Source organism: Topomyia yanbarensis, chromosome 1 (genome assembly GCF_030247195.1).
Source record: "Topomyia yanbarensis strain Yona2022 chromosome 1, ASM3024719v1, whole genome shotgun sequence".
Lineage (NCBI taxonomy): Eukaryota > Metazoa > Arthropoda > Insecta > Diptera > Culicidae > Topomyia > Topomyia yanbarensis.
In genome coordinates, this window is record NC_080670.1 from 34,155,994 (window position 1) to 34,183,742 (window position 27,749).

The following is a 27,749-nucleotide window of genomic DNA, read 5'->3' on the forward strand; positions in this document are numbered from 1 at the left end:
GTAGAAAAAAAAATCAAGAAACTGGAAAAACAATCAAACATCTGTATATGGGGAAGACCGAAGCGAAATTTGCGTAACGCCAAAAAAATCATCTATTTTTGTAAGTGTAAGTAGCGTAAAGTGGGGAGTGGCACTTCCCGGGGAAACTATCAAAGTACAGTACTATCAAAGTATGATGCTATTGACATGTGTTAGTTACGAGCAAGGATGCCATTATGCTAGATTTATCTGGCACAGCCAGAGTTTTTTGCAGCTTCCAGATAAAAAGACAAACCTTTCATTCTGCCAGATTTTTGAATTATAGAAGTGTTTGCACACACATTTTGGAAATTTGTGGCATATTTTACCAAATTTATCAAAAATCGATTGATAAATCTCGATAACTTTGAGGTCGCTGTTAAGTGACAGATTTTGCCAGACATTTTTAGATGATCTTATAGTTTCATACATTTTATCGAGAACATTCTTTGAAAAATAGTGGCAACCCTGGTTACGAGTTCATGCGAATCTTTAACATGACATATCGACGCATCCATAACTGTTTCTGTGCTTCCTGACAAAGTTGTCAAGTGATTTCGCAATTTCTTTCATCCAAGTTTGCAGATCGATTTTTTTTTACTGTTTTCGCAACTTTGTATCAAAATGTTCAATTAGATAGTTCATGTTATTTCTGCTCGCTTACTAGCGACCGCCATAATCGAAGGGTTCGGAAGCCCCGACAGAAGTAAATGTTTTTGGTAAGTTTCTGTGAAAAAGATTGCTTATTTTATTCTCTGCACCATAGGAAGTTTAAATATGAAAAAAATAATTGTGTTCGCTAAACGGAGCTCCAAAAAACAAACTCCGCGAGCACGATTCAATAGTTTGATATAAATTTTACTTGATTTTATATCTTTTACGTATTTTTCACAACATAAAATACTCATGGCTTGGTCAAGCAAACGTATTGAGCCGTGTCAAATAAAAGTGTAATAAAAATAAATACAGCCGAGCTATGTAAAACATCAACTTCTAAATAGGGTTGGGTTACGTATTTATTATTCCATATTCTGTTTTGGTGCTTTCACTAAAATGTAACATGAAAATTCGAAGACGTAGTGTAAACATAAAACTACAGACCTATCAGACACAACACTCGAGGTAACCAAAGTGTCGCAAAAATTTAACGACCTATACTTTCCAACTTAACACTTTTCACTACAAACCAAAACCCCTCATCAAGTGAACTCTATTGTTCCAGTGTTGTGCAAACAAGCTAGACTTTCTGAGAAGATTTCAGAAACAAGCCGGCCCCACTAAGAAGTTCGCACAAAGAAAATGCTAATAAGAAGGCAGAAAAGTAAATGGTTCCTAGCATTTCCAGCAGGAAATTGAAACAAAAGAAACTATGGACGCTGCATTCGGTCTGTTTAGCGAGTCTTGTGTTTTCCGATGTTGAACTAATAGATGCTTCAGATCGTATGAAGGAGAATCGATTTCTATGAGCAAACAAAACTCAAGAATCAATTAAAAATAAAGCTGTAGGTCCGAGCGTAGCGCTTTCTTTTCAAGTAACATTGAGTTATATTATTATATAAGAATCGATAATTAAATAGCCCAAGAGTTTAAAAAAACAATGGTAATTCCGGTTAAAGAAGCGTAATATCTTACCCGTTCGCGTGGAATTCGTGCCTTTTTGAGCCAATGTTGTTAATTACTTTAATTATTACTAAATTACTAAAAAAAAGAACATTGCTGATTCCTAAACAGTTCAGTGTTGTGCAAAAATTAGCACACGTTTTCGCGAGGATCTATAATAGAACTACAAGCCTATAATCCCCCGGGAGGCAGCTGCTAAGTCGCCCATTACAACTATCTGCCGGAAACGAACCACAATTCAATCTACATTTTAAAGCCGGCTCAGTTGAATAATTCAACCAAATCCTTACGAAAATTGACTGTTTGTTTGCCGCTTTCGCCGCCTGCTGCTGTTGATTAGCTTAGCTTAGCCTGGGGACAAGCAAGCATAAAAATTCAAATCTGCGTCCCATCTGAATGGAATAATTTTTGCACCTCGGGCGTATGATTCAGTGGGGTGGGGTGTTGAATTTTCAATTTGTTCCATCCCATCACCAGCATCAGAGTGGCTTTTGGTGTTTGCGGCAGGGCTATTGCACGTTCCAACCACGGCCACCTGGGGTGTGATGTTTTGGTGAGTGATTTTTTTTCTGGTTTGGACAGGTCACTTGTGCCGTTAGTCGTGAGGCTTATCTTTTCCGGGTGTAGCAAAAAATTTGATGCAGGTTTGTGATGGTTTTTGAGCGTTTTTCTCTGAAGCGACTGTAATCGGATTGAGCTGCCTAAAAAGGGGGTTGAAGTGGGCACTTGTTGCTGCCACGAGGAACAGTACAGTCTCATACCTTTGATGATGTTTCAAGTGGCAAAATCTATAGCCAATGAAAAGTTTTTTCTCAAATTTAAATAAAACATATTAAACAGCATTTATGTTTGGCATGACGAAATTGTAAATAAAACGAAAGAAATTTAAAAATAAAATAAGATCATATGTCAACTCAGTCATAAACGAACCACTATTGAAAATTATGCTAAAAACTCCCTTTGCTGTTTGTTATGGCCAATCATTTCCTGCCTTTTGTTTATTATGTCTCCTTGCTATCGAATGAAAATAGACTTTGTGGTGACAATTGAAAGTGTTTTGAGTAATCAAAACACCGCATATTATGTGTAGGGAATGAAATAAAAGATTTTACCTTAATTAAGGAGGCTATAAACTATAACCATGATTATACTACTATTGCCACTAAGCTTATTCGAAATAAAAAATATGTACTTGATATGTACGTTAAAATTAGTTGAAAATACAAAACAACAAAAACCATAGTCAGAAAAATCACAAATACCGTCTATTTATTCATTTACATAATAAAGGTAAATAGAGAGACGGCATTTCATAGAGTAATGCACAACAGTGACAAGAGACGAAAAACTGTTGTCGACAGTTATGCGCGACCAGTTATCAAATATTTTAAAATAGCTCTTCTTCTAACTGTGAAGAAAATGAAGAAGCTTCAAAGAAACAAAGAAATAAAGAAACAAAGAAACAAAGAAACAAAGAAACAAAGAAACAAAGAAACAAAGAAACAAAGAAACAAAGAAACAAAGAAACAAAGAAACAAAGAAACAAAGAAACAAAGAAACAAAGAAACAAAGAAACAAAGAAACAAAGAAACAAAGAAACAAAGAAACAAAGAAACAAAGAAACAAAGAAACAAAGAAACAAAGAAACAAAGAAACAAAGAAACAAAGAAACAAAGAAACAAAGAAACAAAGAAACAAAGAAACAAAGAAACAAAGAAACAAAGAAACAAAGAAACAAAGAAACAAAGAAACAAAGAAACAAAGAAACAAAGAAACAAAGAAACAAAGAAACAAAGAAACAAAGAAACAAAGAAACAAAGAAACAAAGAAACAAAGAAACAAAAAAACAAAGAAACAAAGAAACAAAGAAACAAAGAAACAAAGAAACAAAGAAACAAAGAAACAAAGAAACAAAGAAACAAAGAAACAAAGAAACAAAGAAACAAAGAAACAAAGAAACAAAGAAACAAAGAAACAAAGAAACAAAGAAACAAAGAAACAAAGAAACAAAGAAACAAAGAAACAAAGAAACAAAGAAACAAAGAAACAAAGAAACAAAGAAACAAAGAAACAAAGAAACAAAGAAACAAAGAAACAAAGAAACAAAGAAACAAAGAAACAAAGAAACAAAGAAACAAAGAAACAAAGAAACAAAGAAACAAAGAAACAAAGAAACAAAGAAACAAAGAAACAAAGAAACAAAGAAACAAAGAAACAAAGAAACAAAGAAACAAAGAAACAAAGAAACAAAGAAACAAAGAAACAAAGAAACAAAGAAACAAAGAAACAAAGAAACAAAGAAACAAAGAAACAAAGAAACAAAGAAACAAAGAAACAAAGAAACAAAGAAACAAAGAAACAAAGAAACAAAGAAACAAAGAAACAAAGAAACAAAGAAACAAAGAAACAAAGAAACAAAGAAACAAAGAAACAAAGAAACAAAGAAACAAAGAAACAAAGAAACAAAGAAACAAAGAAACAAAGAAACAAAGAAACAAAGAAACAAAGAAACAAAGAAACAAAGAAACAAAGAAACAAAGAAACAAAGAAACAAAGAAACAAAGAAACAAAGAAACAAAGAAACAAAGAAACAAAGAAACAAAGAAACAAAGAAACAAAGAAACAAAGAAACAAAGAAACAAAGAAACAAAGAAACAAAGAAACAAAGAAACAAAGAAACAAAGAAACAAAGAAACAAAGAAACAAAGAAACAAAGAAACAAAGAAACAAAAAATCGTCAAAAAATCAATTTTCGTTAAAGAAAATTTTCGAGATTACTTCAAATTTTGACGCTTTATGCATTTTGAAGTCATTTGGCATAAAAAATATTAGCTCGATTTAGAAATTTTGCCCCCTTTGAACAAAAAAGTCCTAAAAAGTTAACGTTCGTTAAACTTTTTTTTCGAGATTGCATCAAATCTCGACGTTTCATAATTTTTAAAGTCATTTGGCATAAAAAATGCGTATTCGATTTTGAAATTTTCATTTATTCCCGAGATTTCATCAAATTTTGACACTTTATGCATTTTGAAGTCATTTGGCATCAAAAATATCAACTCGATTTTGAAATTTTGCCCCCCTTTGAACAAAAAAGTCCAAAAAAGTCAACATTCGTTAAAAAAAAATTCGAGATTGCATCAAATCTCGACGTTTCATGCATTTTAAAGTCATTTGGCATCAAAAATGCGAATTCGATTTTGAAATTTTCCCCCCTTTGAACAAAAAAAGTCCTAAAAAGTTTACTTTGTTAAAAAAAAAAATTTCGAGATTGCATCAAATCTCGACGTTCCATGCATTTTAAAGGCATCAAAAATGCAAATTCGATTTTGAAATTTTCCTTTACTCCCCCATTTGAACAAAAATCGTCAAAAAGTCAATTTTCGTTAAAAAATTTTTTACGAGATTGCATCAAATTTTGACGCATTATGCATTTTGAAGTCATTTGGCATTAAAATACCAGCTCGATTTTGAAATTTTCCCCCTTTGAACAAAAAAGTCCAAATAGTTTACTTTCGTTAATTTTTTTTTCGAGATTGCATCAAATCTCGACGTTCCATGCATTTTAAAGGCATCAAAAATGCAAATTCGATTTTGAAATTTTCCTTTACTCCCCCATTTGAACAAAAATCGTCAAAAAAGGTCAATTTTCGTTAGAAAAGTTTTTTCGAGATTACATCAAATTTTGACGCATTATGCATTTTGAAATCATTTGGCATCAAAAATACCAGCTCGATTTTGAAATTTTCTCCTTTTGAACAAAAAAGTTCACTTTCGTAACAAAGAATCAAAGAACCACTTAGAATTTATAACAAAAGATCATAACATAGAATATTGTTGGAGAGGTCATTTTTTTATTTTTCTCCAGAACTGGTAAATAATCTACAATCGGCAGAAAAATGACAATGTTGCCAAATTTGTGTGCCGAAGGTTGCAAAAAATGTTTTTTGCTGTAAATCAAGATTTGGAGTGTATACTACATTTTTCCACCATTCTTTTGTGTTGCACTTGTGAGACCTACAACCTATACTAGGTCACTTGAAAAGAACAAAATCACTGTAGCACCGTGTAATTTTAACACAAAAACAAACATGCTGTATGTAACAACTAAACAATTCATTTTGGCATATGTGTAAATAATAAAATTATTGAAACAGAAACTTGATTTCTATAATCTATTATAGAATGCTTTCTGAGTAACATCGGTACCTGTTTGTGTTCTCCGTTATCGCAGGTGGTACGTATGTTCATCATCGTGGTCACCATCTTCGCCATCTGCTGGCTGCCGTATCATCTTTTTTTCGTGTACGCCTACCACAACAACCAGATGACGTCTTCCAGTTACGTGCAGCAGCTCTATTTGGGTTTCTACTGGCTGGCGATGTCCAACGCGATGGTCAATCCGATCATCTACTATTGGATGAACAGCAGGTGGGTGATTTTAAATCCGATGTAGATGTGTGGTTCGTTTTTCATCATACGAGGTATAGCGCGTCTCCATCATTCTTTGGGATCTAGCAAACTTTAATTCCGGAATCATACCAAAGTTCCAGATATCATCTCATCTAGCCGTAACCGGTTAGCGATCAAATTTAACTTTCATATCTTCAAAGTGGCTCATCATTTACCCATTCCAGTGTCTCATTTTATCGTTTATCTACCAACCATCCCCGGTGAAAGCATATTAAAAGCCAAACGTACGTGCCATATCCAAGATCCCCCCGTCAGCGTCATTACCAACCATTACAGCAGAGATTTTTTTTTCTATCTTTCTTCCTTTCCACACTGTAGATTTCGAGTGTACTTCCAGGAAATCATCTGCTTCTGCTGCCTGCAGTTCATCAACACGCGCATGAAGAATGGTGGCCCCCAGGGAGTGCTGTTGAACAAAAACTCCAACTCGGAACTTGGCCGGTACCGGTCCTGTGAGTATTCTAGCCCAGACCACTTTACAACAACCGGGAGTGCTCAGCCGATGATGGTGGTGACAATTCTCCGCAAACATAAGGGTGTAACTTCTGTCCCAGCTTTTTGGGTCAGCCGTTTGCACCAGCTCGGAAATTTGCTGACGTGTATGGTAAAGTGCCCATTTTCACCATACTAAGCAGGGTGCCTCACTAATTCATTAATTTTTCGGCCTATAATCAATGAAATGTCTAAAAATTGACATCAACAGCTTTGCTTTGTTGTTAAGAACCAATATATGCGCTGAAAACAGTGAAATTCTCGTGTTTGAGCGCAACAAAAACTCAAATCGAGTACCCCTATTGTTGCGCTACCATTTGACTCAATGCGTTGAACAAAGATGGCAGACACTGCTCTAACCAGCGGCTTCAAATAGGTATGGTGACAATAGAAACTTGGCAAAAATGGGCTCGTCACCCTATATATTGTTCCAGTATTAGGAGAAGTTTCTCCGGAGCGAATTGTTCCTGAATTCGCTACATCTCTTTTCCTTCTATTAATCCTCTTAAGACAGATGTCTTCTAGTAGTAGACCGAAGTATACAGGAATGAGTTTTGTTTGCTCCAGAGAAACTGGAAGCAGTAATCCGGTACTGGAACGAACCTGTTAGAGGAGAAATTACTGCGCTCACAAGTGCCAATTGTTGCTATTAAACGTTTCCTTCGTTGCTTTTAACACTATACCAGTGTAGCACAATTTGAAAAACGAAAAAGCTATAAACAATAGATTGATTGGCTACATCCAAGTTTGAATAAATACCTCAAACTAGCTCGAATAGCACTTTTTCATTTTTTACGTTCTCGCTTCACGAAATTGTCGCATGTCGATTCGATTGAATTATTTTTCCCCAACATCCATCCAAGTGCTCAACCACGTTCACGGTTCGTTTGACCATATTCTGCTGATTTAATACGTGTCTTTTCAGTTCAGTGCAAACAACAACTGCCACAATCCTCGTGCTGGACGGCTGGTGGTCCTTTAACCATAGCTTGCTGTGATTGCCTTAGGTAGTAAATTGATGAGGCAAGCCGGTCGTGTATACCTGTGCATACCTAACGCAAAAAGAAGCAGCTCGGTTTTTTTATGGCTGATTACTGGATGTATGTATGTATGTATGCAAAAGCGTCGTTTTTCCGTCGAATTAAGTTCCGTGCGGCTGCCTGCAAACGACGCACAGTGGCACGACGTGTGACATAACCCCAAAGACCAATTGTATTGAATCATTTTTCAAATATTTATTTTTTGAATAAACTAACCTCAAAATTTTACGATATCCAGATGAGAGATCTATTTTTAACAAGCCGTTAAAGCAAGTAAGGCCGAAGATTTTTGTTCAATTCAATTCACACGAATTTTAATACCTTTAAACTTCGAAGGGCGATATCAGAAGAACTACACGGCCGATCAGAATAATTTTAAGTTCATTGGAAAGAAGAAGGATTTTGGTAAGCTTTGTAGCCATTCGTGTAGAACCATTTACGATTGATCTGCATCTAGAAAAACATTTGAGAAATTAAATGTAATATCGGTGATATTTATTTAAAAGGTCTCCCTTTGATAACCCATGAATCTGAATTAGAATGTACTGTAGTTTCAATACATGCAGACCTCATATTGTGCATGTTTGCACCAAAGGATTTGTAAGCCTGTTAAAATACCATGGAGACGCCGTGCAGCCCATAAAATTACTACAAATAAGGAAATTAAACAACTTCATATTGTTGAAAGTTTAGTGATTTCTACTAGTTTCAGAAACCTTTTCTGCTATCTGATTTGATTGGACACTATTATTAACGTGTATATAAACCCTATAAGGACTACCGCTTTCAAATGGACCTACTTAAGATAATCGGAAAAAGAATTATGGAATTTCAAAACAGAGACCTGAAAAGGATTCAGTGACCCAAAATTATTTGATAATCCAATTTGTAGCTATATAAACCAATTTTCTTTTCCGTCGGCCAAAGTTATCGACCCGCCACAACAGCACTTGATGGACCGGGACCAACGGCTTTACTTCCCTTCCGAAAGAAGGCGTGTCTATAGATTTTTCAACTCAGAAAATCTCAACGACCTCGGCTGGCACTGAACCCAGACCCACTGGGGTGAGTGGCGGTCACGCTAGCCATTCAACCACTCCCGTCATTGCAAGACTACAAAAATCTCTCTCAAAAGACCATACAAACGGGTTAGGTAGTGTGAAGAAGGACGGCGGAGCTTTCACCGTTGATTACCAAGAAACACTTAGTGTAATGATGGAGAAACATTTTCCTGGTTCGTTTCCCATTAATAATATACAAACACAGAATCAAATTGAAGCAGAGCCTGACTCATATGAAACTAGTACCGAAGCTCACGTAATAGTCAGTGCTATATTTACAGACGCAAAGGTGGAATGGTCGATCGACTCTTTTGAACCATTCAAATCGCCGGGGATGGGCGGAATACTGCCAATAATGCTACAGAAAAGCATTCCATACCTGACGAAAATGTTTAGGGCAAGTCTAATACTAAACTATATACCTACAAGCTGGAGACAAACAAGGGTAATATTTATACCAAAATCGGGGAAGCGCGATACATCACTTGCAAAATCTTTTAGGCCAATCAGCCTAACCTCCATACTTCTGAAAATAATGGAGAAAATGATTGACTTACACATTAAAACAGAGTACTTGAAAGACTCTCCACTGAGCGAATTTCAATTCGCATATCAAAGCAACAAATCAACAATAGATGCATTACACACGTTGGTTGGAAAACTAGAGAATTCTATTGAAACAATAGAAATCTCACTTGCAGCTTTTTTAGACATAGAAGGAGCTTTCGACAATGCATCTCATAGTTCAATGCGGAATGCTATAAGAAAACATGGGTTTGACATTTACACAATAAATTGGATCAACTCAATGCTTACAAACCATGAAATAACTAGCACGCTTGGAAACACGTCATTGACTATGAAAACAAATAAGGGATGTCCTCAAGGCGGAGTTCTATCACCCTCATTGTGGTCATTAGTTGTAGACGAGCTATTGAAATCATTAACTGAAATGGGATACAAAGTGATTGGATTTGCAGATGATGTTGTAATCGTCGTGAGGGAAAAATGTGATTATGTTATCTCAAATAGAATGCAAACTGCACTGAACGTCACTTCGATCACAGTCTATTTTCAACCATCAAAGGTATCGGTCACAATACCCAGTGTGCTCCTGCTTCTGTCCGAGCCAGTGCAAAGCGAACGAAAAAAACAATTACTTGTGTGCATTGTTTGAACAACAAAGGATACCGTTATTTTAATTCTTGTGTGATCTATCAAGATGACTGAGTCTCATCAACAAAACGTGATTATTCGGTCTAACACAGTGGTCTTTTCGCATAAGACCAAGTATTCGTGATGTGGAACATCTTCTGAAGGTGAAAATGCAGCTTCGGTTTTCGGAAGTCACCTGCATACAGCTTGAGCACGTCAGGCATGCGGTGCTGATAACCTTCAACAAATTAGCCCAGGCGAAAAGATTCATTTCGCAGAACAACTTAAAACACGTGCTTATTTGTGACAACGCTGAAATCAAGATCCCTGTATACATGGATAATGGGAATGTTGCAGTGAAATTACATGATTTATCTCCACTTACTTGCAAAGTGACAATTAAAAGATTCATGTCGCATTATGGAGCAGTGGATTCTATTACGGAGGACACATGGAGAAACTACTTCCCAGGTATTTCAAATGGCGTCTTTGTGGTGAGAATGCGGGTAGACCAACCCATTCCCTTCTACCTTACCCTGCAGTACAACACAGAAGGGGGTGATACCATTACACAGCGAACTCTTTGCACATATCAGGGACAAACTAATACGTGCCAATTCTGTGAACAAACGGCGCACTACGGACAACCCTGCCCAGAAACTGCTAAGAAAAGCTCAGTTGTAAAAAAAATGCCAACACCCAAGCCCCAATATCTTTACCTGAACCACAATCGGTTGCCAAATTTGTGGCTGCAGTTAAGGCAATAATGACAACTGCAAGTGCTTCAAACTTAACAACTACTACCACCAGTGAAGAAGCTACCACCAAGGATGGAGTGTTCACATTCGGGACCCACAAGGGCAAGAAGCCAGAAAGAAGATCTGATCGCGAGTATCACGGCAGTAATCAAGATGATGATACCGACGTAAGCAACAACGAGACAAACATGGGTAACCACGAAGTTGGCGAAAGAAGGAACATTTTCCCGACGCGAAAAAAGATCTCCGCTCGCAATAGCAAGTTGCGCGCACGGGATCTTACAGGCTCAAAATAAAATTTATTGTTATTTTTATTTTTTACTTCTTGTAAATATATAAAAGACCCATGGCTCCTCTAAGCTAGCGCATTGAGCCGTGTCAAATAAACTAATTAAAAAAACGTCACTTCGAAGTGGTGTAAAAAGGAGGGCCTGAACATAAATCCCTCCAAAACATTCATAATCCCGTTTACTCGAAAAAGGAAATATTCCATATCAACACTTTTGCTCAACGAAACAGTAATTGAAATGTCCTCTGAGGTAAAGTATCTGGGATTGATACTCGATAAAAAAACTAAACTGGAATGCGCACATTGAGCAGGTTATAAGCAAGGCAACTAGTGCTCTTTGGGTGTGCAGTAGAACAATTGGTAAAAAATGGGGTCTCAGACCAAGTATGGTTCTACAATAGTCAAACCAAGAATAACATATGCCTCGCTAGTTTGGTGGCCTAAAACAAAAGAGACATCAACTCAAAAAAAGGTAGGTAAACTTCAAAGGCTTGCTTGTGGAGCGATAACCGGTGCCATGCGAAGTACTCCGTCAAAAGCATTAGATGCAATGTTGCATCTCCTTCCGCTACATCAGGTGATACAACTTGAGGTGGAAAAAAGCGCATTGAAAATAAGCCGTCATAAACAATTATTATCTGGAAATTTAACAGGACATCTTGCGGTTCTGGAAAATTTTCCTATAAATAACCTCGTCATTGCAAATGAAGACTGGTTGCATGCGGTGCCGAACTTTGAAACTACTTACAAAATTATGGAGCCTGAACGGTCAACCTGGGAACAAAGTAACCCTAGTCTCCACCCAGGGTCAATAATTTTCTTCACAGATGAGTCAAAAATGAACCATTTGACAGGATCTGGTATTACAGGACCAGGCCGACAGTGTTTCGAGCAGAAATATATGCCATTCTAGAATGCACTTACGTATGTCTGAAAAGAAAATACCGGTATGCAAATATCTGCATTTTCTCAGATAGGCTGCGCTCAACGCATTAAGGGCTCCTTTATGTCGCTCAAAACTAGTATGGGAGTGTATTCTTGCACTCCGACAATTGGCAGTGAAAAATCATGTTAATTTATACTGGGTTCCAGGGCATTGTGGAGTTGCAGGGAATGAAAAGGCCAATGAGCCAGCAAGAAGAGGGTCTTCCGCTAATTTTATCGGCCCAGAACCATTCTGAGGAGTCTCATCGAGTGCCCTCAAAATGGAATTGAAAAAGTGGGAAATCACAGCTATAAAGAACAATTGGAATACCACACCTGGACTACGACAATCTAAGAAATTTATCTCACCTAACGAGAAAAAAGCCTGGAGTTACTTAGACTAAACAAAAAAGAGCTAAGCATCATGACAGGACTACTTACCGGGCACGGTCCAAGTAAATATCATCTTAAAAGAATTGGTAAGCTTACAAACGATACATGCCGCGTCTGCGGATTTGAAAGTGAAACATCAGAGCATCTGCCTGCGAATGCAGTGCATTGATACAACGCAGACTAAGAGTCCTCGGTAAAGGAACATTGGAGCCTTTTGATATTTGGACTGCAAATCCCAAGCAGGAAATAAACTTCATACGAAGTGGAGTGCCTAACTGGGAAGAGTGTGTATCTCAATAACGACAATCACTCAGCAATAGTGATATGTCATAGTAGATAGTACACTTAGATTAAGGAAGGGGCATACCACAATAGATCTAAATACTGGTCGCAGTGGTTCGTCTCCAACAAAAAAACAATTTTTATACACTATGCTTTATTTCTCCCTAGTGGATAATAGTTTTGGTAAAACTATTTTTTCTCCATTAAGGAGCAAATTGTTTGAAACCAACTTTGCGCGTGAAGAGCACAAAACCTATAACTAAATTAGTTATGGAATTTGCGTTTCGACTTCGTCTCATCAGAATCCGACAGCGTCAATCAGGTGCTAGCTTAGTCCTTTAACTAAGTTAGTGTCGGATTCTGATGAGACGAAGTCGAAACGCCAATTCCATAACTAATTTAGTTTTAGGTTTTGTGCTCTTCATGCGAAAAGATGGTTTTAAACAAACTCATTAATGGAGAAAAAATTGTGTTTGCCTAAATTTTTCTCTACTAAGGAGAAATATAGCATAGTAGATCTTGCATTGGCCTGCTGAATCAAAGCAAATATTTCGATTTCATTAGGTATTTTCTTGTGGGACATCACGCATGACTAGGGGTATGCTCGGGAACACAAATTCCGTCTCCGTTTTTTAGAGCCAGCATTAATCCAGCGCTAGCTTCGTCCGTTAGCTAAGTTAGTGTCGGATTCTGATGAGACGTAACTGAAACGCAAATTCTATAACTTCAATTTGGATGAAGAAATACCCAATGGAAAAACTCGGATGTGTCTGAAGCGTTTTTCAATTTTGTCTATGAATACGTAATTTTTTATTTGAAAGATTCGAAGGCACTTCCCCCCAATTATTTCAATCACTGGTGCTCGATGTTTCGTTAGCTATTCACAGGATCTTTGCTCGATATAGTCATCTGTCTAGGCTACCTGCGATGAATCGTCGGACATGAAGTAGGGGTAGTAGGCTGATGAATGGTCGAACGAGTTTTATCTTTTTTGTGTTTTGGAAAAGTTTACTTTTCTCGGAATTCATTGGAACTATCAGATCCAATGAATTCCGAGACAAGTAAACTTTTCCATCATCATTTTAATTGGCCAATACGTTCGCGCGTTTTTTTGCAAATCAAATGGCTTATACGCTTACTCTCCGCGAATTGTTGCATGCAAAAAGAGTTCTACTTAAATCGGAGTAAAACCATCCGGCATTGGTGCTACATGCTTATCCTCGGCTACTCATTGCAACACCTCCTACTTGCTTCACCTCATTTTACTCATTCTTAACAAGTACAAGGTACCGTGCAAGACCCATCTACCGATCAATTAACAGCGATTTCTACTTCCAACGCTCTTTAAAAACAATGTTAAAAGGCATTTCAATTCGATCTTTGTTTTCAACTAGAATATTTAATCAACTATCAAGAAAAAATACGCAAATTTGTAAATGAATTGGCAGACAGTGCCAAATAGCCGAAAAGCCCAACAATTCTAGAGTGCCATTCACCGATCACTACAAGTAATAGATATCCATTTGCCGAAAATTCTAGGTTTATAATTTTTTATTGCCAACAAATTAGGTCCAAACATGTGTTGCAGACTTTGTTCATTCGGTTTCGGTATAATTCACTTAGAAATATTGTCCTTACACAGTTTTATTAACAGTTGACTTTGAGTTAAGAGAAAATGGCGGTAAAATGGCAACGGATTTAATACAGCATTCAAATATAATTATTTGGAAAAATATGAAAAGATGATTAATGAAGGTATATATTATATTGATGTTCTACGTATTATTTCCATATTTCACTTTATTTATAATTTCTAAATTCCGTGCAATATTCGAGACAAAACAATTTCGCCGTCAAATTGATCGGTAAATGGAGGCCTATCGGTGGATGGGCTCTGCACGGTACGCTTTTTATCAGAAATAAGTCAATTCTATTAATTTCCACCTCGATCAGACATCATATTATTGAACTATCTAACAAATTTACCTCTTTTGGAAGTAAAAGTATTTTTTGTTGCAATGAGTAGCTGAGAATAAGCGTATGCGTGCATCATTCCGATTTGTCGCGGTCGAAGTTTAACATGTTCTCAATTTGCTCTAAGTCTTTAAGTCTTTTTGATCACCCTTCACACTGTCAACCAACTGAACCCATCTAATCACCTAACGTTTTCAGCAAAACAATGAATTCTACCAACAACACCCCGACCCAATGTTGATTTGGGTCATGTTCTCAATCCTTCCCAGAGGCCATATTTCATTTAATTTCCAGCTCACGTTCTAAACCTCTTCCCATTCCTTATCTTTTACCCTTGATTATTCGTCTTTACAGTATTTTTGGACCATTTCGTACGAAGGCTTTTGTTTTAAATCATTCGTAGGGATAGTAATCTACATATATAAGGCCTCTAAAATTGACAGACCTTTAACCGTCGAGTAAGCGAGCTTCAGATTCCGAGAGACTGAATATGGGAGTGTGTACCCATAAGAGTGCAGACAGTCTTTTATTTTGAGCAACATTGCATTGTACATACAGCCCTGTACCGTCCTTAATCTTTTATTCATCAGTCGACGTTTGATGAGGACATTTTCGGTTCGCTTCTACTCGGTGGGAGTTAAAACGGACATACGTCTTGTTGGAGTTTTCTATATGCCAAATTCGGGTACCTACATGTTGAATTCAATTTTCATTATTCAGCAGATGGTACATGGATCCATTATTAGACCTTTGACGCGAATGTTTTGATTGCGTTTCCTTTACGAAAGGGCACATACATCTGCTCATCAAGGAACGGGAAAGAGCGAGGATTTGTTCGATACCTGCTAGGATCGAGTACTATGGCTATCAAAGTTAGTCAGTGTGCTTACCTTGAACCTGTTTTTGCACTGAATACAAACAGTTTTCACTTTCGAGAATACGCGAAATAAATATTTACTTGCTTCGTTGTTGAAAAACCCTGGTTGAGTGGGGTCTCGCTCCGGTCATATACAAGATGTCACATCTTGTGGCACACTGACAATAATCCATACGATAAATCCATAGGAAATTAAACATCACTTTCGAGTGCATTTTCAAACAAACTAGAGAAGTGCAATCGGAAATTCTCGAATATTTACTGAAGAGAACCATACAATATAAACGAAATTAAAGTTCAGATGCGGAATCGGAAAAAAAACTGCAAGCATTTTTCGAACCAATGGAAGCTATAGACGCGCATACCGAGTTTCATCAACAGAATTGGTGCATGGCAGAAGCAATATGAGTGAATTATTTTTCGGAATGCTATTAATTATAACTGGATCAAGTAAATATATTATGCGGTCAATTTAATTTATTGTCTGCATATTTATACTCCGTCCTCCACTCTTGAATACATAAGAAAAGCATTTGGATTCTATTTTAAATGCAGCTAGGAATCATATGCATGAAATTCACAGAAAAAATAATAGGGATTTGATTTAGAAAGTATGTGACATTCCGATGGAATGTAAGTGAATTTCACATAAAACGTACATGTAGCCGACACTGGTTTTAATCAGATTTTGAACAAAATATTCTATGGGTGAACATGTAACATTTACGTGAAAAGTATTTATATGTTTTTGCATATGATAAGTAAGTGATAATTTTTTTGAGTGTACAATTCAATAGTTCTCCACATGATGATAATGCGTTTAATTTTTTCAGTGCAGCTAAACACATCTACACGGTAAAAAATCCTAACGTGGATGGAAAGTGATTTACAGTTTATTTAGCACTACTATTCCTTACGGTATATCTCATTATGGATGAGTTACCTGAGAGCACATAATTGCACAATAAATTAACCACAAGTAAAATATATAATACTCACGTTTTACATTACTTTGGAAATGCAAGTTTTTCATTTTTGCTCCTATTTCCGAGCATGTGTTTGTAGTAGATTAAAGACTTTCGTGTTTTGGTACTTTTAACAATTGTAATTATAGATGGAACCACTCAAATGCAATAGATTAGTGTAATGGTGCAAATTCAACTGACATTCATTTCAATTTAAAGATTTTTTCTATTATCCAATAAATACTCAACCTACTATATATGGTAGATAATAGGAATAACTCCTGTCACTCAAGTAATAACGCAAAACAGATATTACCGTTGAGTTAATATTATGCATATACACTACCATACACTTGCTGAATAGGTTTAGACAAGTTAGAATGGTTTTGATTATATTTCTTATATTGTAACCCCTTACAATTTTTTGTCTGGATGAACAAAACCGTTTTTTTTAAATTAGATATTCTGAAAGTATTACGATCGGAGCAATTCAACTTGAGTTTATGTTTATGTTTATGTTCATGTATATTACCTTCACCAACAGGCCTCTTGGCCCCAATGGTGGTTGCTTAAACTAATTACATTTTAAAATTGCCAATATTTTCGCTTTTATCGTATTCCGCGTCCGGTTGAAGTCAATGGCCGTCACCACACTGTTAAAAATTCGCTGGAGTCCGGTAACAGCGCTCGGTTTTCATAGCTCGGCAGCTGAAATCTGTTTCGCCATGGGAGATGCCGAAGGGCGAAGCGTATGAACCTGCGTTGGACAGCCTCGATTCTGTTAATCCCGTTCTGGTAGTACGGATTTTAAACGGCAGAACAATATTCTAACGTTGAGCGAACCAACGCGCAGTAAAGCGATTTAAGACAATATACGTCCCTGAAGTTTTTCGCTAATCGGAAGATGAACCCCAGCTGTCCGGATGCCTTATCCACGATATATGAAGTATGTGGTTTGAATGTTAGTGCCGAATCCATGATGACTCCGAGATCTTTGGTGTGAGAGTGTCTTGGAATGCTCGAGCCGAATAAAACTGTAGTTAAACTGAGTCGGATGGCGTTTCCGCGTGAACGTAACGATTGAGCATTTGCTCGGGTTTAAAACCATTCTGTTTAGATCACACCAACTATTTATAGACCGGTGGCTGTTGACCACTTGAAGGCGGCAGATAGCGTTCGGTAAGCGGAACGGATGACTCGCTACACCGACGGTTAAACTCAAGTTTCTAGGAATTGTATTGTATTGAAAAATTCCTTTGCGGCGATCGCGACATCTCAGGAACCATATAACCGATCATTTTGAAATTTTCACCAGTTGTTCCTAATTATATTAGCTACCTTGTGCATAAAAATATTTTTTTTTGAGTTTTTTTTTTGACCGGAAAGCTCAATTTGTGCTTCGCATGAAAAATAGTAGAGCTAAATAGCTTTCAAAGACCAGGTCGTTTTAATACGAGTTATAAATCCTTAGAAAATCAATGCTAAATCACTTCATTTTTAGTGATGCATGGTAAACTGATTCAAGTGCAAAATCATTTGAATTGGACGTGACCATTTTTACCGTGTACAAAATTGAGGTTATCCACACTCAAAAAATAAATCGCGTTGCTTATACGTGATATATTTATATATGAATCTTATCCACCCCACTTTTTACGTCCACTGAAAAAAACTAAACACGTTACGTTAAAATGAGGAAAATTATTCAATTTATTCAATCCTCAAACACATGAAATGCACACGGTTGCCATTTCAATATCTAATCGAGTATGGGAAATATGGATGAAAAATCAATTATTTTACATATAGAAATGCACTACATGGTTTTTCATGCGAAAATCATGTGGAAAGTTCATGTTTTATGACTCAATAGTGTGGCAATCACCATTCACACATGAAATGCGATTTAACATGAAAGTGATGTTTAATTTCATATGGCATTATCGTGTGGTCCAGGTCAAAGTAACGTGTTTTCCGCATACTTGGAAACATAGATTTACATTACAAATACCTGACGTCAAACATATAATGCATGATTGTGTTTGTGTAATTATCACGTGAATTTCATTTTTACCTAATGTACCAGAGACTTAAATTCGTTTTGATAAAAAAAAAAACAATTAAATATTTTTAATCTTCAACTTTTCAAATAATAAATTTTTCTTCGATGTATTTACAACTTATCGTATGAAGGACATTAATTTACACTAGAACTTACACATTAAACATATTTTATAGCACATAACTCGTTGAAAAATATCTGACCAATAACATAGTATACGCTACAGAGTTAAAACACGTTAATATAATTATCGGCAAGCGACTCGGTGACGAAGCCTTTTGTAGAACGTCTCTGGCAAAACACGATTTGCGGTATTAACTGCCATTCATGCGTGAAATTGCTTGTTTTTCCGTCATTCAAAGTAAGATTTTCAGTAAAGTTTGCGCCTATTTAGCATCGCTTAAAATTATCTCTTTGCGAAAACAATCGACATTTTTTAGTTGAAACCCATGTTTGTTTTACACTCTTCTAAGATTTTAGGCAACTGGATAGCCGTTGATTTTTATCAAATTCATTTATTTGATAAGGCATGTTTGTGTTAGTACTGGTACTGGATAGCCTTGGAGAACATTGTAAAATGGCCATTCATGGAAAACAGGAGAACCATCGAACTCAAAATCTCTGTATCACAAAAAAAAATCAATAAAGATCATGAAGATGCTTTATATTCTTTCACCTTGCTATATGGGTGCATACAACAAAGTGAGATATGGATTTATATAGATTCTGGAATCATCACCTACAGAGATTCCGTACGCCTACCAAAGTGGCATTACCAGGGGCGGCGAAACACTTTACGCCCGAGTGGGTAGAAAGCATAGGGTGAGTGGTCCATTAGTAAGGATTGTTTTCCTTTTCGCAATGCACACGCTTACATTACATTCATATTAAATCATGTTCGTTTATGCAAATGGAATTGTGGTACATCGATGTTTTCAAATGTGTGTAGTGCGAGATACATGCGTTGCGCATCTAAATTTTTTGAAATGGTTCAAAATTTCGAGTGGGTAAATACGCACTCGGTTATTTTCGAGCGAGTAGTACTACCCATACCCCCGGCCCTGGGCATTACTAATTGGAATAATCTTCACATGTGTCACTTCGAATTGAACTGCAGAACTGTATTCACATCAAATAGTATTAAAGCTACAAGCTCTTCATGTTTCTCAAGTTCCCGTTGCATAGACAAGGGCTGCTAAATAGATTTATCATGAAAGCTCCTTCGGATCGGATTCAATTATCTGATAGGATGTTACAGTTACAGCACTTGTAAATTTTATGGCGTGGGCCGATAGTAAGCCGTTCTGCGTATGTGTGTGTGTGTGTGTATGGATTACGTGTGATGTTGAAAATAATCGATATTTTTATTTTACTGACGATACAGAGCTTGCTGTGAGTTCTGCTGAATGAAACAATCATGTTCGTGGGTAGTGGTAAGAATGATTGGTTGAACACAACTGATCTACATTAGAGAAAACAGGACGAGAGACAAATAGTGTCAAACCAAAAATCCGAATCGGGCAAAGTAAATAAACATTACTCATATCTCATTTGAAGGGATTTTGTACATTCAACCGAAGAGAAACTTTAGTTTTCGTCAGTTGTTTTTCAAATCGTGATTATAAGCACTGAGAACTGACATACAAGTAAAGTTATCAATGTGTGTAAGTAATAAAACTGTCATTTTGAAATGCCATCAGTAAGCAGCAACTTGCCATTAGCCGGCGTTACGATCAGCCAGCAAACCCTATACGGATACAATGGTGATTCATGCATGCGAACCTGTATGCGATCGTAATTTTCCACGTATTTTCATTTAAATGTTTACGCAAGTTTTTCGGGAAAGTTTGTTCTAGCTTGTATGTCTGTTCAGTAGATACAGAACACTAGATTAGGATTGTCGCTGGCATCAGTGGTAGGAACATCATTGTTTTGATTCCGGGATATACCTGTCAAATAGGCCAAATAAAAAAAGCAAAATAATAATCCTCTATCGTCGTTTCATAGCGACGAATCATTTTTGTTCCTTTTAGCCAGCAACACAATGGCCATTATTGGCTGATGTATTCTCACTAATTAGAATGCACAAATTATCTAAACCTGTACTGAATTTTGATGAACTTTCATTTCCTTGTGCGGTATATACAAACTCTTTCATTTCATAACAATAACAGTCGAAAATTTACACCGAGAAAATTCGTTATATTGAATATATTGATTGCACACATATTTTTTGCAATTTGTAGTACAACATAAAAATTATCTGTCACGCATAGATACCATGTGAAAATTAATGAAATTATGATAGTATGCCACATAGAAATTTGTTCCATAACAGATATCACATCATTTTTCTGTTTGCCTATTGTTTATTCTGCTGTAAATTTTATGCATTGGACATTTTCGTTTTTGAATGCATAAAAATCACAGTAGAATAAACGAGACTGAAATAAAAAAGGTAAACTCTGCATTTAACTAATTTGAAGTTCAACTAAACGGTTTGTGGTTACAAGCAGGCCATATTTTTCTGCGTGTACCAAAAGTGCGGACCAAAGACTTTTACTAGAGAGACTTTCGATACCTTGACGGATATATACCGAAAGCAAAACAAACATGTTCCAAGACGAAAACAATGGGAACACCAGCGACAATCCTAATCTAGTGTTCTGTATCTACTGTCTGTTCTTTGTATTATAAGCACTGAGAACTGACATACAAGTAAAGTTTTCAACCTGTGTAAGAAATAAAACTGTCACTTTGAAATGACAACAGCAAGTAGCAACTTTCCACTGACCGGCGCTTCGATCGGCCAGCAATCGCTATACGGGACTTATGTGCAAACTTGGATACAATGGTGACTCAGGCATGCGAACCTGTATGCGACTGTGATTTTCAACGTATTTTTATTTAAATGTTTACACAGGTTTTTCAGGAAAGTTTGTTCTAGCTTATATGTCTGTTCTCTGTGTTATAACGTACACTCTATTATTAAAAACAAGTTGCATAATTTATTTAATGTGTTATAAGGTACACTCTATTAGTAAAAACAAACTGCATTAATTGCAAAATAAGGCCAATGATCACATTTTTACAATATAATAAGTATCATTTAAAGTGCTACATGCGGAATCGGTTGTCAAAATAATGGCGTGGAATTCACAATAAAGGGAGTGTTGCCGTTTTGGCTGTTTTCACAGTTCGGCTCCCTTCCTATTCTCTCCGATCTACAGTCGTGATTCGCTGGTTGGACATTTTTTAACTGAACCTCTTTTTAGTTGGACCTCCGCTAGTTGGACCATTGTCCAACAAAAAAGCATCTGAACGTCAAAATCTCATGTCAAATAGACTTTGACAATCTATCTAACAATATTTTACACTACTAATGTCTTCTTTGAAGAGTTGTTGACATTTGTCAGTCAATCCAACTAGCGAATTAAATTCGTTAGTTGGACATAGGCTGTGGCCTAACCAACGAATCAAAACTGTATATGATTCCGGACATGAATGAGCTGTTACTCATTCATGTCCATATGTTCATTTTACGAGCAAAACGGTTCTTGCGGAACAGGCTTTAGTTAAGCCGAACAGCTAGGATCGTGAAATTTGCAGGTTATCTTTTTTTAAACGTATACCGTTCAAAAGAACATAGCTCAACTGAACTGTTAATTTAAGCGTGACATAGGTTTAATGAATATAATATGAATACGCCCACTTTTACGTGGTCCGCCACACAAAATCATCTAATAAAACGAAAAGCTCTACATCGTTGAGGCGGTTTACCCAATTGTACTGTAATTACCGTTTTAATCTACACTTGAGGTAGAGAGAAAAACAAACGCCGTCTATACAACCCCCCCCCCCCCCCCCCCGTCAACTGTCTCCGCATATATTGATAACATTGACAGGTGGTGATCTGACCTACGTTGCTGCATATCGTTGTTTGAAGCAGAAACGCACCTTGGTCCAGAACGAGAAACGATGAAATAGAGCGGATTGAAAAATTATGCGACTGGCTCAAATGGTACGTTCCCAATGTTTTTCTTATTTTTTTGGGTTTTCGAGCTTATTAACAGCTCGAGTTGCCGGGCCAGTGACTGAGACTATATGCCCTGACGAAGATTTGTGCCTCTTACTTCATGATTTGTTCAAGCTTGTTTTTTGTAAGTGAATAAAATTTAAAATGTTTTGTAATTTTTCAAATACTGTGGCATTCCAAAAAGGCTATCACAAAATGCCAAACTTCGTTGACGAACATTGCTACTTTGGAAGTAATTCACTGAAATATTACACTTTTCGATGCACATGATACGGACAATATATGCAAATTAGATATAATTCGTTGTCCATTTTGATCATTGATCGATTTTCACGATGATCTGATTCACCAAGCTCAATGTTGTTCTTAACTTTTAAAGGTTCGTTCGAATAACGTTTCAAATATTTTTTCTTTCGATAGACACAAATGACCGAGTCTTGCAAACCTTAAAATCAAACACTATTGTAATGATAAGGCTAACCAAATTACAGACAGTCGCTACGTGGAACCTCTCTGAGACTGTGTTCCAGATTTGCGCCCAATCGGTCTCCATATCTAAAGTGAGTGATTCTTTCTATGCCTAAAGTAAGTTGTACTATATATGGAAAAAATCACCAGAAATTGAGTGGAAAGACCACGATTTGGAATGGAAAATAGATAACTTTTGTTCAGCATCTCTCTCCATTGACATTCACCACCTGGCGTTCTTCCTCACTTTAGAAGATATTTGATTCGATGGTGCTGTCTACTCTCAATGCACACTAAACCGTGGATTTTGCTGGGTGCAAATCCAAAGCAAAGTTCTAGAGGAGGTCAAAGGGTACGCGATTATGGCCAAAACAAAAAAAAAATCGTCATAGAAACAAAACGGCGGTCTCTCTAAAATAAAGTATCGTGTTTTCGCATGATTTTTCCCCTTTGGCCGGCTGTAAAAAATCGAAAATGATCATAATATTGCGATTTTGTAGGTTACAGCGCCGGAGTTGAATGGTTCAAAAACGGAAATGCCCACAGATTCGAAAAATCTTGTTTCGAGAAAACGTGTGTCAAAGGTTGAAAACAGTTTTTCGTGTACAATTTAAGTTACTCGGTTTATTTGTCTAAGAATACGTGAATTTATAAGATTCTAAACACACATTTGAGGTTAGATTTGGAAAATTAAAAATTGCGGATCCAATATGGCAAACTAAAAAAGCAAAATATTTCTTCAATTTGAAAGAAACTTTGATATATAGGGGTTTTGGTGGTCGCTTAACACGAATTTGAGGTCAAATTTGACAAATTCAAAATTGCTTATCCAATATGGCGGACTAAGAAAGTGAAATATTGATTAAAAACAGATATCTTGCATAATGTTCATGAAATTTTGATCAAAATAAGTATTTTCGAGAAGAATGAACAGCATTTTAAGATTAATTTCGAATAATTCAAATGATCAACTTACAATTAATCCGCCATTTCGAATGCATACACGAGTCCCTGCTTTTCCTCAAACCATTGTTTCTTCTAGATGCGCTCTTCTCACATTGGCGGCAATGTATGTGGCAATTTCCACAGGTTGCTGGCCGAAGTATACCAGAGTTACCTTCGGTCGGTATAGTAACTATTTTAGAGCGCGCGGCGAACTTGTGTCTGAGCTTCTGTTAACGCTCAGAACATATGCCCGTTCAAAGCCATGTGGCGACGGAACTAATTCACGGGTCAAACAAAAATTTTACCAACGAGATCTAGACACTTTCAGCCTTCAATTTATAAAATAAAAAAATGGATCCTTGAAAAATTTTTAGAAGAGAAAGAGATATTTTAAAGATAATTTCGGTAAACTTGGGAGCCTTTTCAACTATGTATCTTTGCATGACGAAATGTCAATGATTGCTGAGATTGGCGGAAAAAGACGGCGCGGGAATATAAAAGCCTATCTTCCAATTATCCATATTGGACATTTTCATCCTCTCAGAATTTAATTATTCCAAAATGACGAATCATAAAATAATCTCGAATCTATAAATATAAGCGGTAGAACTTTTTTCAGCATCAGCCATATGGATGAAATAGAAAAAAATGATGAACGGGTCTAGCCTTAGAGCAGAATCCGCTTCGGTCGAACCTCTCAGCGATCAATATCGATCAATAAACATGTTGCGAATATTAGAATTTGTAAAGCGAACGAAGATTTTCTACTCTCAGAAACAATCTATTGATTCTCTGAATAGCGTCAGTTGATTCCTATAATGGGATTGTAATCAATAGTGGTGAGTTGGGTTCCGGTTCCGGGTCATTTCCGCGCTTTGCATTACTCAACATAACCGCAGACTAGCTGAAATGACACGAAACCAATTGACCCCACCATCAACTATCTAATCGAAAATATATTTCCACTACCACCGGCTTCCCGACAAAGTCACACGGAACCGGGTTAAAATTAATTGCATTTTTTTTTTGCTTTTTCATCTCTCCCATCCTCAACCCAGACCGGCAGCGTTCGCTATCGGTTCGATGGCGGCCGCAGTTTCACAGCGCCGAAGAGTTCCGGATGCGCGTTGACGGTGAGCCGACTCAGCTACGGAATCATCATCACGGGAGCGGAACTGGACCACCCTGCCGGTCGGTACTCAGCGTAATGAACGTGCTGGACAATAACAACAAACCGCTGCAGCAGCAGCAGCTGCAGCAGACGGACCCGACAGCGGCGGTAATGGTGACGGATGTAACCGAGCTGCACGCACTAAGCTTCATTCCCCGACTGTCGAGCTGCTCGCAGGACCTCACATCCCAGGCCGGGAGCAGCATCAAACTGCGGGAGCACTCGTCCAGCAGTCACGCCAGCCACGAGTACTCTTGACATCCGCAGTATGATTAAGGCAGGAGGAGCGGATTCGATGGTTCGATGGGTGCTTTAGTGTTAAGATTAAGTAGATAATTTAGGACATTTTGTAGCTTATGTGTGTTTGTGTGCTGTGAAGCCCTATTAGCTGGGCGGGGATGCAGTTCAGAGGTTAGAAACGTTTAATTTGTAAAATGTTCGTTTTTAACTCCAATGGAAGCGTTGGACGCGGTGTAACAATAAGAAGATTTTTTAAAAATGCTATAGTAAGCCCTCCGATAGGCGCGTTGTTATACGCCTACATTTAGGCTGCAGCTCTAAACGATTCCGCCTCAATTTCACAATGTTGTGCGACTTCCGAAGGGTTAACATAGATTGCTGATGGCGATGAACAACAAATCATACTCTTCAGATTGCCAAATCCGACAATTTTACATTTGACAATGTTTTCGTTTCCACGTGCTCTAAACCGATGTAAAAAGGGATAAACTTATTCCATATAAGTTTGAATAAGTAAGGCCAACTACACCGATTCAGTGCAGTGTAAAAACGTTAATACTTTAAGTGAAAAATGACCTGGTTTTGAGCTGGTTCTGGAATCGAATCCCGAAGCAAACAAGCAATCTGTAAGCCATTGGAGATTTGGTACTTTATTTTGTTTATTATACCAATCTGAATTAAAGTTGTAGGTATGATGGTGCAATTACAACTAACCGTAGCTAGGGAATGGGGAGAAAATATGGAAAGTGTGTGTCTCGTTGTTCGCTGCAATTTCGTTCATTGAAGTAAGTGCCGTACAAACATTTATGAAGCAGCTCCCGTAAAAGTTTAGATTTTCAATAATAATAGAAATACGTGCGAAGCCAAAGAACAATGCAAATGAGAGTTTTACTCTCCTAGATAATACATTGAAATAATTGATAACTTTGTTTTGTGCCAAAGTAGTGTATTTGAAAAACACCGACACGTACTCTGTTGCATTATTTCGATTACCAGCGTGCTCAACTTTTCTGTTGAATATTCAGCATCGGATTAGTAAATAGTTGTAGTAAATGTACGAATTGAAATGGTCGCGTGGAATGTCGTGCGGAATAACGAACTACGGATTAAATTCTCAACCTAGTTATAAAAACATCCCTGAATAAGACAAAACTACCTATTCTGTTACAGTAGGAATTGTTGAAAAGAGGATTTCTTTCGGCAGAAAATGGGGAAAAACGATATCATTTACTTATAGCGACTTAGTGGAAAGGTACGTGTGTAGTGGAAAAGGAAAAATAAGAATGCAAAAAGAACATTGTCGTTGTCATTGAAATAGTAACAAAAGAATTTCTTAACAAAAGAGTGCCGTAGCGGTTGTGATTCATGAATCTTCAAGGATACACAGGCAAATTTCCTTTATCCATCAATCCAAGTGATATACTGAAATGTAAAATAGCAGACGAGGTTATAACTCATTCCCTTTGACGACTTATGAACGATTTGCCGAGAGTGATGCAAGATAACAATAATCCCGGTTAGGATTATAACTTCAAACCTGCTCGCTCACTAATGCTGCACATTCTGATTATCAACTTATCACTCACGAACCTGCTGACCCATTCCATGGTAAGTGTTATCTTGTACATTTCGAACTGATGCTGCCCGGATGGCTGTATCTAGTGCTAGGAGAGAACGAAAGAGCACTATGTTTTTAACCGTCGACAATAAGGCCCTTATCTGTGGAGAGGCGTGCACGGTGCACATGTTGACTGAGATGTCATCGTTCCTGGTGTGATAGGGGAGTTCAGAGTTTATACCTATACCCTTAAACAGATTTTTTAGGAAATTTCCCACATTTTAGCAGGTTGTCCGCACAGGTAGAAAGATAATAAAGCCTCATCCTTTTTTTACCGTTAGCAATTTACTGCCTTCTCTCCTACGAAAGCGAATAGTAAATAAACTTTCTAGACACTTTGCGCTGCCGGGCGTATATTTCAGCATTCGTTGCCATAGCAACATAAATCTCAATTTAAAAACTGTTTCAGTCTGAAAACTTGAATTCAGCGAAAAAGTCCATTCGAATTGTAACAAAATACTGAAGTACGACCCCATTTTGAACTTTATCAGCAGAATGATTGTTCTGAAAAAAAGATATTACATGGCGTACTTTGTTTGAGTTTTGGGATAATGGGAATGAAACATGAACGCAGTTGGCGTTGAAAAATGAATTGTGCCGATGGCCGTCCAGTCTACAACATGAAGGTAATGGAAGTGGAACTTTTTTTTATGCGTGGGCATTGTGATTTTTTCCATTGCTCATATCCAACTCATCCGTTTGGGTCGTCTTTGGGTGATGGATGGTGCCAATAGTAATTTCCTCTGGACAGGTAACCGAATCTGGGTGACGCGGTTGAATATATAATGTGCTTTAAGAGTACACGACACACCCTTTGCAAATTGAATTACTATATGATAAAGACAATACATTTGAAATAATCACTTTGTAGTACAGCTAAACGTTCAATAA

The 27,749-nt window shown here is 37.1% G+C and overlaps 1 protein-coding gene across 2 annotated transcripts in view; it reads left to right on the top strand.

Moving 5' to 3' along the window:
- Positions 1-26,520, top strand: part of LOC131677342 (tachykinin-like peptides receptor 86C) — a 170,046-nt gene extending 143,526 nt beyond the window's left edge. Inside the window, exons 8-10 of one of the 2 annotated variants that reach the window (XM_058957090.1) lie at positions 5,870-6,066; positions 6,427-6,560; positions 24,888-26,520. In XM_058957090.1, coding sequence (XP_058813073.1) covers positions 5,870-6,066; positions 6,427-6,560; positions 24,888-25,258 — 702 coding nt within the window. In that variant the 3' untranslated portion in view covers positions 25,259-26,520. Of the gene's footprint in view, positions 1-5,869; positions 6,067-6,426; positions 6,561-7,525; positions 8,170-24,887 lie in introns of those variants that run through there. The other variant, XM_058957091.1, reaches the window with a different exon arrangement.
- The last annotated feature ends 1,229 nt before the right edge of the window (positions 26,521-27,749 follow it).